Source organism: Alexandromys fortis, unplaced genomic scaffold (genome assembly GCF_014885135.2).
Source record: "Alexandromys fortis isolate MF-2015 unplaced genomic scaffold, M_Fortis_MF-2015_v1.1 scaffold_69, whole genome shotgun sequence".
NCBI classification, from domain to species: domain Eukaryota; kingdom Metazoa; phylum Chordata; class Mammalia; order Rodentia; family Cricetidae; genus Alexandromys; species Alexandromys fortis.
The window spans coordinates 7,448,215-7,465,344 of NW_026067951.1; the positions used below are offsets into that span (position 1 = coordinate 7,448,215).

At 40.7% G+C, this 17,130-nt stretch overlaps 1 protein-coding gene across 5 annotated transcripts in view; it reads left to right on the forward strand.

Annotated features, from left to right (window-relative positions):
- The window catches only part of Sfmbt2 (Scm like with four mbt domains 2), a 179,815-nt gene that overhangs the window by 93,901 nt on the left and 68,784 nt on the right, over positions 1 to 17,130 (forward strand). For all 5 annotated transcript variants that reach the window (XM_050150485.1, XM_050150484.1, XM_050150482.1 and 2 more), the window contains 2 exons: positions 6,596 to 6,697; positions 11,519 to 11,666. In XM_050150485.1, the coding sequence (XP_050006442.1) occupies positions 6,596 to 6,697; positions 11,519 to 11,666 (250 nt within the window). The remainder of the gene's footprint in view (positions 1 to 6,595; positions 6,698 to 11,518; positions 11,667 to 17,130) is intronic.

A 17,130-nucleotide genomic window follows, 5' to 3' on the forward strand; every position in this document is an offset into this window, starting at 1 on the left:
TCGCTGTTAAGTGTATAGATTTTTTCATTACAATTTTTGTTATAAATATTTCACTGGCTAAATTCAAATCAGTATGATGGAGTTGAAACATAATAATACTATTGATTTAGTAAATGCTGGCATTCCAATGTCATTTCTTGATGAAATTAATGTCATGTGAGTCATTTTCTAATGCGTACATGAGCATTAAGCCATTCTTCAAACTAAAAAAGGAACACTCTGAAACAAATGGCTTTTTTAGAAAAGTGTGACATATGCTGATGTGAATAAAGTTACCGGAGTTCATTATAGAGCAATTTGAATGTAGTACTAATTAAAACCTTCCTTTAGTTTTACTGAACCCTGTTCTTAGAAATTAGGCAAGTTATTAAAGCCTCGAAGAGAAACCTATGTGATATTTAATTTCCCAATAGATGAAAAACTGGCATGTTGGAACTAAAAAAAATTAATATTGTGCAGTGCAGTATTTATTTGTTTGTTTGTTTATTACTTTTGTGTATCTATGTGTCTGTGGGAGTGTATGTGCACTCTCTGCGTGAGTGTCTTTCTCTGCACTCATTGTATTCCTTGGTGGTAGGGTCGCTCTCTCCTTTTGAATTTGGTTTTGCATTTTCTCTTCCTTCCTTCCTTCCTTCCTTCCTTCCTTCCTTCCTTCCTTCCTTCCTTCCTTCCTTCCTTCCTTCCTTCCTTCCTTCCTTCCTTCCTTCCTTCCTTCCTTCCTTCCTTCCTTCCTTCCTTCCTTCCTGTTTGCTGTCTTTCTTTTTTAAGATAGGGTTTCTCTATATAACCATCCTGGCTGTTCTGGAACTCACTCTATAGACCAGACTGGTCTTGAACTCAGAGATCTGTCTGCCTCTGCCTCCTAAATACTGGGATTAAAGGTGTGTACCACACTGCCTAGCAGGGTTTGCATTTATATGCAAAGCCCGAAGCCAGCAAGCCCCAGAGGGCTCCTCTTATCTCTGTCTCACCTCCCTCCCTTGGAGCTGGGGTCCCAGGTGAATGTGGAATGCCTGGTTTGTTATGTGGATGCTGAGATTTCACTCCTGCCCTCATAACTGGTCAGCAAGTGCACGGAAGCCCAAGCCATCTCTCTAGTCACGCTCAGCTGTACTGTTGTGGGAGCACAATAGACTCAATGATTTAAGGACTTCAAAGAAGTCAGGGTGTATAAATTACACAGGTATTTTTTTTTATTTCATATCAACATAAAGATAAAGGAAGAAACAAAGAGCCAATCATTACTAGAATTATTGCTCTTAAGCCAGAAAATGTCTTATAGCCTTCAGTTCTGGAAGTTAGACTCAAAATGTGGTTGTATTCAGGGGTGATGGCCTTGCCTTTTACATTAAAATCCTCATCAAGAACATTTAAATTGTGTTGTGGTAATAGTTTGAACTCAGTTTCTTCCCTGCCACGTTCTGCATAAGTTTGTGTCATGTCGGCTGTATTTGTCTAGTGAAGTGGCCATGGAGAGTGTGAATTACTCATGTGCTCCATTTTAAGGGGGGTTTTAAGTAATTATTATTAATAACTGTCATTTTTTCAACTTGGTAATAAATAGCTTTAAAAATTTTGGGGAGCCTACAGGTTACAGGATTTTTTTCTTGCCAATTGGTGATTTTTAAATGACATTAATTAATTAAATTGTATGTGTGTGTGCGTGCACCTGTGCTCCAGTGCACACATGGAAGCCAGAGGACAGCGTGCAGAGGTTTGACTCTGTCTTCCACACAAGTCTCCAGCCTCCATGCTTGGCAGCAGACCCCTTCACCTGGCAAGCCCTCACCGGTCCAAATTTTTGATATTCTTTTTATAACACAGGACTTGCTCAAGTGGTTTGTGTTGATTTTGGGCTCTGAGTACCTGCACAGGCCACTGAAACCCCTCTGTGCCATAGCCTCCTCTCTATAGGATAGGTGGTACTTCACTGACACTGTGTGTGTGTGTGTGTGTGTGTGTGTGTGTGTGTGTGTGTGTGTGTGTGTATCACCACAGAAGCACTTACAAGCATTCCTAATCTCTTAGGGATTGTTGCTTCTGCCTACCAGATATTACCTACACAACCAGGTTATACTGAGTGCCGAGTCATTGGGTGCAAATGTTGAGATCTGCTTAGGTTTTGAAGGAAGCCAACTTAGTGGGTCCTGGGCAGAAAAAAGACTGGGTGTTACAGCATCCCCTTTACTATACCATGTCTGTCTTCATGCACATGTATGTGTTCTACACATCTAGTGTTCGGCTCTGTGTTCCTCTAATAAAGGAATGATCGAGAAAACTGGATGAATGCCAGAAAGTCATCTGGCTTTTTTTGGTTCTTTATTTAATTTGGGAGATAATCACTGAGGTCTTTCTGGAATGAACCACATACAATAAACAAGAGGGTCTGACATCTACCAGAAAGAGCTGCATATACAACATGGTCTTTTTCATGGCTTTTAAACTTCTTTAATGGCTAGATTGTTCAGTGCAGGCTCCTAAAGAACATATCCTGTTTTTAACATAAAGTTTCTGGAATTGGAAAATAATAGAGATGGCATATTTGGTTGAACTTGCATGTATTTTATCTTGAGTCTTTTAAATTTTCATTATGTTGGCCTAAGTATTTTAAACTGGCAGAATATTTGCATGGTTATAGAAAGAGAACTTTGTTTGTTTTTTGTTTGCTTTAGAGGTGGTCGTAGGGCCTGAGACTTGGTCAGTCTGTAAAGTGCTTTTACCATGCAAGTATTGAGGACTGGGATCCTCAGCACCTATGTAAAGAACCCGGTGTGGCAGAGTATACCTCTAACTCTGGTGCTGGCGTAGGTGGGATAAATGTGGGGACACAGGACAGCTGAATCCCTGAAGCCCATTGGCGACTAGTCAGCCATGTGTTTGAATTAATTAATCTCAGATTCAGCGGGAGACTCTGTCAAAAAATAATGTTGAGGAGTGATTGAGGAAAGGCAGCCAACGTTGACTTTTGGAATACATACACACAGAGAGAGAAAAGAGAGAGAGAGAGAGAGAGAGAGAGAGAGAGAGAGAGAGAGAGAGAGAACGCTCTCCAAACCACACGCACACAAATTATCTTAAGCAAGTGGACTTGAGGGATGCAAGGACAAGTTCAAGTTCAGATCCCTTCCAAAGAAGGACCACTCCGTACGTTTTATTTCTAAGGACAGACAGCCATGATTGGTTCTCACCAGACAACTGCACATGAAATGGAATCAGATACGCGAGTCCCACAGCTTTTCATGTAGTACCAGGAACATTGAATGTAGCAGGATGGATGTGGACTTAACTAAAGATGTCTTCTCATCAGTGATCAACATCAAATTAAGATTCTGGGACAGAAAGACTTTAGGGTTGTGGGTTAGCTCTGCTTGGAAAGCTGGCTCTACTGGCACAGCGAGACTGTTGTTAAAGTTTACAAAGCAGAGTTGGTACAGATGCTAGAGTGAGGACAGAAGCCTGGGGCAGACCAGAAGTCTAGATTGCTTATGGGCCTCTTTTACAAAGAAACCGAGAGATGGAAGATTCACAGAGAGCCCTGGAGATTAGAGGCAGCTAAGAAGTAACCATTTGCTAGGATTTGTGAGCAAGGTTACATGCATGTGCCTAGCATCTTTACACAGTAAACAGAGGGGTCCCGAGAAATCACTGCCTTCTTCTGGGCCCTTCCTAGTTACCCAGGACTTGCTTGTGTTGTCAACATAGCATAATACTAACTGCTTTAACTTGTTGATGACATGCAGGGAAGTTTGATAATTACTTCAGAATAAAGGATAAAGAGTTTTGTTTCAAAGAGGAAAACACTTTCCCGCATAATCCACGAGTGTGACTCAGATCTCACCCTTAAGTACAGGGAGTGTTGGCTTCCTCAGGAGAGCCTTGATTTTAATCTTTTAATTCAGGTGTCAATTAGTAACTCTTGTGTTTAGCTCTTGTGCCTCAGCACCTGCAGTTTTGCAGCCCTGCTTTAGTTAGTCCCTGTTAATTCACATTAAATCCCTGGACCATAGCTTTGAATTCCTTTTGTTTTTCTAAAGTGCCTCTGAAAGTACGTGTTTTGTTCTCAGCACCACTTGTATTGAAGAATTTCTCCTTGTTCCTTTCTTTAGGGTTATAATTTTATAAAGTGTTGATTGTAAGTTTTTAAGGATTTATAAAATTTGTCGTGTAGACAACAAAGTCACCGTCTGCATTTAAGAGTGTTTCCTATGCATTACATTTTTATAAAGTGTTGATTGTTTAGTTCTGAAGGAATTTATATAGAATTTGAATGAGTGAGGTTCTTTGAATGTTCCCTAACATATGATTGCCTCTCCTCTCATTAACCCCTCACCAACCTCCCCTGCACACACAGGGCACCAGTCCCTTCATCCAGTCCCTGCATGTGCTGCCTTTGGATGTAGAGCTTCTTAGATTGCTGTGAAGATAGGAAGTGAAAGGACCTGAGGCTGGAGAGATGCTCAGCAGTTAAGAGTGCGTGCTGATCTTGGAAAGGACCAGAGTTTGGTTCCCAGAAACCATACCAAGTAGCTCACTCCCATCTGTATAACTTCTGATGTCTTTTCTGCCCCCCAAAAGACATTTACACAAATGTGTGTGTGTATACCCATTCTCTCTCTCTCTCTCTCTCTCTCTCTCTCTCTCTCTCTCTCTCTCTCACACACACACAAAGAGCAAATATTCTTGTGATTCTATGGATGTTTTTATTCTGTCCTCCAAAAGACATTTGCACAAATGTGTGTGTGTATACACACGCTCGCTCTGTCTCTCTCTCTCTCTCTCTCTCTCTCTCTCTCTCTCTCTCTCTCTCACACACACACACACACACACACACACAAAGAGCAAATATTCTTGTGATTCTATGGATGTTTTTATTTTGCCCTCCAAAAGACATTTGCACAAATGTGTGTGTGTATACACACGCTCTCTCTCTCTCTCTCTCTCTCTCTCTCTCTCTCACACACACACACACACACACACACACAAAGTGCAAGTGTTCTTGTGATTCTATGGACGTTTTTATTCTGCCCTCTTGACAAACTGGTGAAGCCTTAAGAGTTTTATTTATTTGTTTATTTGTATTAATTTCCCTTGTTTTTATGAGATGAGGCTCACTCTGTAGCAGAGGCAGGGGCTAGAGCCCAATATTTAGTTCATACTTGCCTTAAATGTACTGCCTACCTGCCTTAGTCCTCAAGTGATGAAATTATAGGTATAAGCCCTCCATCTCAGAGGCAGGGCATGTGGGAGATACATGTTTGCACATGGGGAGGATAGAGGTCTACATTGGGCACCTTCCTCTGTAACAGTCTATCTTATTTTTCAGACAGGGTCTCTCACTGAACCTGGAGGTGGCCATTTCAGCTGAACTGGCTGGCCAGCTAGTCCCTGGATCTGTTTGTGTCCGCTCACTCATTTCTAGGGTTGTAGACGTTTGTACTACAGCTGGCTTTTCCATGGGCGCTGGAGATCTGGACTGGAGACCTCATGCCTTTGGATAAAGCACTTTACCAGCTGAGCCATCATCCCAGCCCCTCTGATGGAGAATTTTATAAGGAATTCCTCTTTTCTAGTCTCCTGCTGGACAGAGTGAATAGGTTGGCTTTGGGTGGGGGACAGCTGGAGCACAGGCACACCCACTATGACTGTCTAGAGTTGACCATAGAATGGCATTATAGAATTCATTCAGAATCCACTTGAGATTTCCAGATCCAAGGAAGCTGTAGATCACAGGTATTTTTTCTTTTTTGTACTTCATATCCAGTTGATGTATTTGGAAATAGCAAGGCTTATTTGAACGTGTTATTACATCAGGGATAGACTACAAATATAATATTTATTCGTGACTACGTACACTGCATGTGAGGTATGAGGTGACCCCCATTTCAGCAAGATAAATTCTGATATCCTAAATCCAGGCAACCTCATCTTTAGCTGTGACTGAAGAAGATACTGAAGTTTGTTTTCTGGAAGAGGCAGGGAATCCCCAGGGCTCACACATCAGGTTCCAGGGAGTGGTCAATACTGGCAAACATCTATTAAAAAGGAAGTGAATGCTCATCTTTATTGGGTAGAAGTCAGGTTTAGATCGTCAGTAGGACTGTTGCAGGATCGCACAATCACTAGAGTAGTCATGGACTCGACCGGTAACCAACTCGGCCCCAGCCTGGTTGGAAGGCAAATAGATTCTCACTGGTGGATGCCCTGTCATGTAATTTGGTGACAAAAGGCCACACCTTTTTTTCCGAAGATAATCCCATTGGGTTCCAGATGATTGGTGGCCACCTCTGTTGTGTGGGCCTTCAGCAGAGAGCACCTGGCAATATCAAAGCAATGCAGTGGCACACGAATTGTTTTGATTCGTGTAAATTTAACCATGGCCATGAAGGTGTACTGCCTCTCCCTTGGAAAAGTAATTCAGCCTTCAGAAAATAATTAAATTCAGCGTCTTGCAATAATTAGAAATTTGAAATGGGGAGGATTAATTATTTTCATCAGATTTCAGTCACTCAAGAAAATGCTTAAGAACGGAGTCCAGACAGTTGCCAAGTTAATTCACTTTGCCATGTCCTTTAATATGCTCGCCTTTCTCCTGCAGGACCATGCAGACCTCCGAAGCCATTTCTTCACAGTTGGGATGAAACTGGAGACAGTGAATATGAGTGAGCCCTTTCATATCTGTCCTGCATCAGTGACCAAGGTGGGTTTTCTGCTTTGCTCCTTGCGCTCCCCTCACCCCCACCCAGTGAATCCCATAGGTCTTCAAAAATGGGCAGATGCAGTGTGCCCCTGCATGGAGCACTCAGAGTAACTCCCAAAAAATAAACCAAAGGGAGATAAATGCACCTCCTTCCCAGTTCTGCATTTAGCTCTTCTTTTGAAAGGGGGCAGAGGAGTCTAACCATATCCCTCCTTCTATCATGTACAGGGTGACTATTCTTGTAATAGCTCTCCACGGTTGAGTTGCAATTTACAAACACTATAAGGTTAACATACTGGGCTCAGTGATTAAGAGGGATTTCAGAGCAATCGTGGAAACCATGTTAAAAGTTGACTGTTGCATGCCTGCAATCCAAGCCCCTAGTGGGCAGAAACAGGAGGATTACTGGGGCTTGCTAGCCAGCCAGTCTAGTTAACCAAATCCAACTAACCACCAAAACCACCACCACCACACCACCACACCATCACTACCAAGAACAACAACGAGAACACCCCGAACACAGCTCAGATTCAGTGAGAAGTCTTGTTTCCAAGGAGAAAGGTGGAGCGTGATAGGTCAGGACACCTGCCACCTCCTCTGGTCTCATATGCACACGGGATGTACACACCTGCACACAAGTGCACATATAAGCATTTGACACACACATACACACACACACACACACACACACACGAAAGACTAACTTGCCCTGCCTTCATGACTGTTTGTATTTGGAGAATACCTGGAAGGAGTGAATGCAGAATCTTATTTCCTCCTACCCGGCCTTCCTGCTCTCTTTATTATCAGCTGTTTTCATTGGCTATGTGAAACCACGTGCTTCTGAGATTGGCAGTCAAAATGAAATTCCTTTTCTGCGTAAAGTTGTTTGTATGCTGATCTGGTAGTCTCTTAAGATTATATGATTATTAAGATGTTCTTTTCTTCATAAGAGAAACCCCAGTGGTTCTAACAATGGTCAAATTCAAATTGCGTGCTTCCCACCTTAAATATTAGCTTTTGCTAAGTGGTGGGAAATGCTGAGAAGCTTAGCAATTTTAGCCAGTGTATCTTTCAGTTAATGACCTTTATATTCAGAGAAAGAATTTGAGTAAAGATTCAAGGTCATTGGCATTTTAATTTCTATTTCCAAAGGAAAGTGGATTTATTCTTGCAGACATTATTATATATATTCAGACATTATTATATTTGAACCCTTCCTTCCTTCTTTCTTTCCTTCCTTCCTTCCTTCCTTCCTTCCTTCCTTCCTTCCTTCCTTCCTTTTTTTCTTCCTTTTTTCCTTGCTTCCACCTTTTTCATGATTTGGTAGAATATCAGAAAATCAGTGGTGATACTATATTAAACATGTAAACTGATTGCAATCATGACATAGAGCTTTCTTTTCCTAAATATTTCTTATTTAGTGAGCACACTATTTTTGTAAACTAAAATTTATTATGAGGAAAAATTGACTTGCTTTGCTAGATAATATCGGGCTTGAAACTCAGGCGTTCCTGCTGCTCTACCACCTATTAAAACCCTTTGGTTGGAAACAATGTTTGCAGTCTTTACTGTGTTTCCGGTAGTTGTGACCAGTTTCCCACAGACCGAATAGTTGTCCCTTGGTCTTAAAGCCTGTCCAGAATTTCCCATTGTGCCAGAGTTGGGTGACGTAGTCATGGCAGCAGCCCACTTTTCTGGCTACATGGACTTATCTCAAACATGACAGAACCAACTTCCCGTGATCTCTAGAAGGAAAGCTTACAGAGCAGGTGTGCTCAGCCCACAGTGGTCACATTTCTCAAGTTTTTATAACTTAACATTATTGCTATATTCACTGGTAGACAGATACATTTCCTCCAGGTAGCCTCAAATATCATAAATTTGGGTCAACTTTGAGCAACCGAGGTTGGGGTTTCACAATTAATTCCCCTTAAATCATCACAGGGGAGAATGAAGTGTTTGCAGTGCTTTTGAAATTACACGTTCATGCTGCTTTCCTTAGCGTTTGTGTCGGAGAGGAACGTCTTACATTGTTCTGCTCATACACACCCCATTCTTCTTTTATTGCCCATTTCTTGTTTTCGTGTGTCAGCTGGAATTTTTTTGCCTATCAGAACCCCGTAGATAGGTTCAAGGTACATCTTCATGTGTGCTTATCAGAGTATTTCTCATGTAAAAAGTATTTATAACTAAATATATTTTCACTGCAGAGGTTACCAAGAATGGATATGATAATATTTCATTGTATACATGTTTGAAATTCTAAAAAATATGCACTAAATATATTTCTCTCAACACTGAAATGCCTTAGAATATCTTGCTTGGGACTATAATATACTATCTTATCGTTACATTTTATAACAGAAGTTCCACACACGCATCCCTTTGAGGTTTTTCTTCCTGGCAGCCCTGTTGAAGCTGGGGTAACTGATATTAAAGCAAACAGAGACAGATGCAGAGTGGCGAGTGTTACGTGACCAGGCGTTAACAGTGGGGCAGGGCTGGTTCTAGTGGTTCAAACACTGGGGGACGAGGTGCTAACACTGGTGTATGTGAAATGCCTTGCATTGATTAGAGGCCAGGGCATGGGGATTCAAAGTCAGGACTTCCGTTGCTATTACATGCACTTGTGTTTCTTCTATTCCTGTTTCTGCCCATTCTGAGCTGTGCAGTCATAGGCTCTTCACTTCCTGGATGTGTGAGTTCTGTATCAGAGGGAGCACAAAGAAGCGGTTTTCATCCCTGGGACCATGAGTCCTGATGTGACGGAAGTCCCTGGATTTTTCTCTGAAGTGTTCTCACATCAATGTGCAGTTTGATGGATTCTGAAACTCTTTTTAGACAGGGTCTGGCGGTGCTTAGAAACCTTGCCGCCTAATGTGTGTGAGGACTGTGTGTATGTGTGGTAGGACTGATCACAGTAATCTACAGACAGTGACTGAGTGGTCAAAGGCATTGCTGGGGACAGTGAGGCATCGGCCGAGTCCCTGCTGTTATCAAGTCTACATTTTACTGGAGAAAAATCAACGCAGAAAATTAATGAGTAAATAAATACAGTTTAGTGGAAGCTAAATACTAAGGAGACAGATCTCAAGAAGGGGTAACTGAAACCTGGGCTAGGTGGGGAAATATTATTTTAATTTTTTAACTTTTGTTTTATGAGTATGGGTGTTTGCCTGCATGTATATCTGTGCACCATGCGTGTGGTTGGTGCTTGTAGAAGCCAGAAGAGGGCACTGGCTCCCTTAGAAATGGAGTTACAGACCAGTGTGAGCCACTACGTGGTTGCTGGGAATTGAACAACCAGTGCTCTTAATCGCTGAGTAAGCCATCGCTCTTGTCCAGAGAATGTGGTCTTAAATATAATCAGGAGTTATTAGCCTGGGCAAGCTGGCCGTGGTAGTCTTTCTTTAATCTGTTTTAAAACAGGATCTCTTGTGACCCAAGCTGCTCTTAAGCAGCCTGCGTTGAGGTGTTGAGATGACTGGCTGTGCTACCATGTCCATCTTGGTTCTTTGTGTCTTAAAGTAGACTTTCAAGGGCAACCTCAGTGAGTACAGTTGGAACTAGTTACTGGAATCATAATGAAGAGGGGAAGATTTGACTTTCTACTTTTGCTTAATATTAAATATTTTGTCTAGAATATACTTTATAATGGAGGGAGCTAGGAAACACAGCTTAGCAAAAATGGAAAGATACTGCATCTCCCTCTCTCCCTCACTTTTTCTGTGTGTGTGAGTGCACACGCACCTGTGTATGCATGTATGTGCCTGTGTATGCATGAATATATATATGTATGTGTGTTCCTGTATGAGATTGTGGGGTGTAAGGCATCTGATTTTGCTGTCTGCTTAGAGCTTTCTTTTCTTTTCTTTTCTTTTCTTTTCTTTTCTTTTCTTTTCTTTTCTTTTCTTTTCTTTTCTTTGGTATTGGAGATTCTATCTAGAACCCAACACATACTAGGCAGGCGCTCTACCATTGAGCTATATCTTGAGTCCTTTTTAGATTTACTTTTTGCTTGGAGACAGAGCCTCATTAACTTGCCCAGGCTGGTCTTGAACTCACTCTGTAGCTCAGACAGTTGACAAACTTATAAACTTGGCCCCCACTCCCGTAAATGCCCTTTTTAGCTGGACTGACAGACTTACACCACCAGACCTGGCTTGTCCATTTTTACCATTGACATTTTTTCTCACATTCATTGTATATTAACGTACAAAACATTTTCCATGCCTTTGTGAATCATCTGATGAATAAAAGAGGTCACTGTCCTCAAAGAACACTTGATATTTTGGTGGTGACAGGTGGCAGGTGGTGATGGAAAGACGGAGTAAAGACAGGTTCTGCATCTGTGATTTCCGCTCTGACTATAGTGTGTTATAATTTGAAGGCGGTAAGTCATGAGTCTAGACGTCTCTCAGAGCTGAACTCAGAGGAGGTGAAGGTTCTGATGTGGAGAATTTGGTTCATTGTCGAGGTTGAGGTGCCATTTTAGTCCTTTAGTACCCAGTTTATTTTCCTATGGGCAGGGATTTGTCTGTTTGTCTCTTTGCTTTTTTTCCATGTGAGGCCCTAGTTTTATATTTCTGTCTCTGTTTTTCATTTTCTCTCTTTTGTATATTTTAGTTACTTCTCTCTCCATGTTTATGACCACACGGCTGATTCTCCCTTTAACTCCTGGATTAACTTAGTAATACGTACACAAATGCTGGTTTGTGCTAAAATCAATTTGATAGGACGTGCTTTGTGTCTGTGAAACAGTGTCAGGATTTAGACGTGTAACACTGAGAAAGTAACTTTGACTTCGTTTTCTTCCCTTAGGTTTTTAACAATCATTTTTTCCAAGTGACTATTGACGACCTAAGACCTGAGCCTAACAAACTCTCGATGCTGTGCCATGCAGATTCTTTGGGAATTTTGCCAGTACAGTGGTGCCTTAAAAACGGAGTCAACCTCACTCCTCCCAAAGGTGTGTATCCCGTGGAAATGTGTGGGGTTGGAATGATCCAGGCTAGTGTCTCATTGTCTCCGGAATGATGTCATCATGTTTACATGGAGAAGTTGCAGTGTGAATTGACAGGGATGGAAGCAAAGAGGTCTTCATTAGTTTGATTGACATTGGTGTCACCCATAGCTCCACCCCCCTGGCAAGTTTATGAGGTTGGGTTTTCAGCCTCAATGGCAGGGCACTTCCTCTGTCAGCTGCTCTGTAGCTGCTTTTCACTATGGTGTAGTGAGAGATCCAAGCAACAGTGGTGTCCAGACATGAAAGTGTCTGAGACAAAATGCCAGTAGTGTATTTCTTTCAACTCAGTGTTCTTTCTACTTTGCTCAGATACTCTTAGGATCCAAAATTTAATGTAATAACACATATTATTCACTTAATGCTATAATATGGTCTCATAATTCACTTCATGTGCAGTGCATTGTGGCAATTCACACAGGGCCAGGTTGCATTAATATAATTTAAATTTGAGATCTAAGCAATGCTTAACGACACCCTTGTAGTTTGTTACGTGGTTTTGTTGGCTACATGTCTAAGGTTTACTCAGAGGTGACAACAATAAATGAAGGTGAGGCCCTGAATGGTGGTGTACTCAGACAGCAGAGGCAGGAAGACCAGGAAGCCAAGCTCTTCTGCAGCTACACAGTGAGTTTAAAGCCAGCCGGGGCTACCAGAAACCCTGACTAAGAAAACAAATAAACTAAATATTAAGTAAAAGGAAAGACAAGACTATGAGAGGCTATGTAAAGGGACTAGCAGGGGAGAAAACTGGAGAAAGAATTAGAAAAATAAACTTAATGGAACAGATTTCAACAGACTACCTTAAATAAAAAGAGGTTTTACGTTAGCCTTTTCGGATCTGTGGGGATTATGGGATTACTTATGACATCATGCTTGCTAGTTGGTGATCACAGGCTATGCTGTGCACGTCATTGACTTGTGCTGTGCCTGGTTTATCTACCGTATAGTTGTCCCTGTTGGGCTCTGATTCTCATTTCCCTTCCATCTCTGTGGAGAAAGAATTACTTTGTGTATCTCTATTTTGGCTCTTGACTCCTCAGGTTTCAGGTGCGTAGTTATGGGGGCTGATGACACAGCTGTGAACTTGCTTGACACTGTTTGAAATCTGTGACTCACTGTGTCCTCAAAAATTCTTTTATGACGACGGTTCATCACTGACAGTTGATATAATGTGCTCTGTGCCCTGGCTGGAGAAACAAGGATTTGAGCGACAGACAGGAGCTGTGGTCTCCACGACTGCCCCTGACGGTGCTAGAAAAGGCTTCAGTCTGTGTGTGTTCTGTGCATTTCTATTTGGCTTCCATTTGTTGTGACCTGAACCAGATGAAAAGCTTAAGCTTCAAAACTGTCATGGGGACTTCATGGTCGTCTCCTTAAGTAGCACGCAGAACCAAGCCGACAGTCAAACTCTTACAATCTAACTACAAGCTTCTACTCTCAGTGGTTTCTTGGGAATTATTTTAATTTTTCCCACTATAGAATTCCTGTGTCTGATTGCTTGCCCAGTGTGTAGCCCCTAGATTCATCTTTATCTCCTTCTAACTTCTACACGGAAGCATGTAGAATGCATTCCGTTCATCAGAAGAGGGCTTAGATAATGGAAATGCTGCTTGGTGAGATTTCACAAATCTCTACTTAGTAATCACATCTGCTTTAGAACTAATAAGGGATAAACATTTACATGCTGATTTTGACTACTTGATCCGTTCCTTGTGATAGTATATCAAAGTGGGTATACGTGTTAAGGAATTTTTGAATACATATCCTTTGAAATGTAGGAAAGGAGATTGTTGACATATCTTGAAAAATAATCATAGGTAGCTATCTGTAGCTATCTGACTGTTTATATTTATGATAGGAAGAAAATTATTGTGCATTAATATAGTTGAACTCATGCCTACAATAATGATTAGCATGCACACATATAAAATGAAGTATTTTCTATCTTTAGGTTATTGGTGTGTGTGTGTGTGTGTGTGTGTGTGTATGTGTGTGTGTGCATGTGTTTATGTACACCTGAGGCCAGAAGAGAGTATCAGATTGTGTGGAGCTGGAGTTATATTTGGTTGCACCCTGCCTAGTGTGGGTACTAGAAGGCAAACTCTGGTTTCTGCAGTGGTATCCAGCTCTCTTAACTTGCTAAGCCCTACCTATCCAGCTTTAAGATTTTTATACCCACTGATCATCCATCATTATATGTTTTTATTTCCTCTCACCCAAATGCTTGTAACTCTTGGGTAAAATTATCTTAAACATCCTTTTTAACCAATCCTTACAAAGATGAAACATGCCTTTCCGCAGAATTTTAAAACAGAAAAACAGTGTTTCCTCATGGATTTGATAATTTTTTTTTAAATAGGATATTGAGTTATGGTAAGTACTTGTTAAAAAGAAAACCCCAATGGCAAGCCTTTCAAGCCCAAAGTGACAAGCATCCTTAGCTAGGTAAAGAGCCAGTGGTGATCTGTAGCTGTCTGCTGGCTATGTGGTAGCTTTATTGAAATAGAAACATTATGTTTTATCTTATAAGAGAAAAAGAAACATAGGAAAATGGACAAGGACTATGAATGGATGAAGTCTAAGAAAAGTATAGTAATTCTTGTGCGTGCGTGTGTGCATGTATGCGTGTGTGTACACACATGTGCGCACATGTGTGCATGTGTGCATGTGTGCACATACACAGGTACATCTGGAGGCCAGAAGCCCCCCTTAGCTGTTGATCCTCTGGGCAACTGTATCCCTAGCTTTTTTTTTATGTATGTATTTTATTTATTTATTTCTTGACATTTTTATTGAAATTTTTTCATACAATATATTTCAATCATATTTTTCTCCTCCCTGATCCTCCCCAATTTTTCTTGCATCCATCTCTATGACCAATTTTTTTGTTTTTAAACAGCAATCATGCAAGCAAAGAAACAAGCAACAACTAAAACCCAAGAAACACACACATACACACAAATAATCCACAAAAATGCAAAATCGGAAAACAAAGAGAAGAACAGCAGCACTTGGCTTTGATGGCTGCAGAGAAACGAATAGTCTTAGTCTTGGCTGTGAGATTATAGCTGAGTGCAGTGGTATGGAATACAGACCCAAAATTTTAAATACTCTGCAGATTATGTAGAGTACAAAGGAGAATTTATTAACCATTGTATTTAAACCCTATATCATATTACAATGAGGGATTTTAGCACTCAAGTGGAAAATTTTCATATTTGAAATGGGTCTTAAAAATTATCTCATTTAAACCTCAGTCGTTTTTTTACCCCCTGGGGAACGCCAAGCTCCGTTGTGTTAAATGTTTTCTGAAATCCCAAGAGGGTGTCTAAATTCCAGCCTTACAATCTTAAGTGAATGCTTCTCTGCATAACTATGCCACCGGTTGCTGCTATTCCCATGACTGGCATCTCCACACAATCCATCATCCTTCGGGGCAGTTTGGGTGGCGTTGTGCAGGGCTGGCAGATTTAGTGGGCCATGATTTTTGCATAGGTAATTGGTCTATGGTTCAGAAGAGTTGGTGAATTACAGTAAGAAGGTGTAATTTCCCAAATGTTGACGGTTATACCACAGTTGTGGCTTTGTTTATTGGGCCCTGGTTTCATCTCATGAGGGTAGATTCTATTTATTTTGGTAATTAAAACGAATGTGACTTTAGAGGTGTTGATCCTGGTGGGAATCGTACTGTGGTTTAGTGGTTTCCTTTTGAGGTGGTTCATTACGTGTCTTACCTTACTCTGAGCGCCTGGAAACCTGTTGCAGGATTTCTCAAACACTATTCCCTAATTTATTAATATATGAAAGGAGAAGTTTCTTAAAGTCTGTTTTAAGCTTGAACATTAGGGTTTATAGCTAGAATGTGTAAGATGTCATATGCATATCCCCAAGAGATTTCAAAGTTTTTTCCGTGTGCTTAGATTTCTGTGAAAACTGACTACTTCTTCCACTTGGATGTTGCCTGGTCTCTGAAAGGTTTTAGTTAGACGGCGGCATAGGTGACAGACAAGCCAAGAACACAGGTCTCTTTTTATGTTGTTTTGACTCTGTTCTCTTTTAAAAGAGAAAGGGAAATATATCTGCCCCAGACTCTAGAGACGAGACTTCTAAGCTATGATGGACAGGAACTTCTCAGTGGCTCTCTGCCTCTGTGCTTCACTGTCTAGCAAAGACTAGAGCCTGAGAGATCTGATCCTGTTAGTTTAGTTCAGTAAGGTCTGCCAGTGTTATAGGCCCTACCAAATGTGATTAACCAGACACACAAATAAATAGGCTGAAATAAAGGATACATAGGATATGAACCTTCTGGGCACATAATATCACAGGTTAGTTGTAGATTTAAAGAATGGTAAAAAAACATGCCGCCTTTAGATTTGTGTTGTACAATGTAGGCGACAATACCGAAGTAAACTGCTTACTTTAGCACTTTGCTAGTCTCTATGTAAACCATTTAGTAGGCATATAAACTGTCTAATGTAATTTAGGAAGGAGATATGTATTTAAATTATTATCGGGGCACAAAATAGTCATTTCCTAATTCCAACTCTCTTTTCCTAAAGAATTGGAGTCACTGGCAGTTGTCCTTAGTTCATTTCAAAAATTTAATTTTATCAATCAGTAGTTGTATTGTAGAGAATAATATACAGGCAATCAGTCAGGCATGTTGACATACAAGTGTAACCCCAGCACCTGGGAGACAGTAAGGAGGATCAGGAGTTCAAATTTATGCTTAGCTATATAATGAGTTTGAGATCAGCCTGGGGTTCATGCAAGACCCCTCACTCTCTCTCTCTCTATGCATGTGTATGTAAGTGCATGCGTATATATGTGTGCATACATGTATATACACATATGTGTACACACATGCACGAACAAAGTTGACACTCATTGATCCATTCAAATGATGTTAACATTTTGCCATATTGATTTAGAGTTTTAGAGATTAGGCTGTACTGGATTTCCACTCATTAGGTGGAGACACTTGCTGCACAGGCTCAACAATCTGAGTTTGATCCCCAGGACTCACCACATGCACACACGTCATGGCCTGAGCCTCTTGTTTGGGGGACACTTGAACTTTATTTATTTACTTTACTTTTGCAAATTGCAATGTGATTAAGTTTTAAAAATTATCCTTCATCTTGCACTGGAGACAGAGCTGCCTACCTGAGTAATAGATATGGGAAAAGAACCTTATTTCTCATCTTCTGACTCATTCTCCACCAAAGAGGTCACTTTTAATTGAAAAGAGTTAAGAGGATGAACCTGGGTTGCTTTTTATACCGGAAATAGTTCTGGTTGTTAAAAACTAAGAATCCCTTTGGCGTACTGACTCATTCTTTTTATTTATCTATTTATTTATCTATTTATTTATTTATTTATTTATTTATTTATTTATTAGATTTCT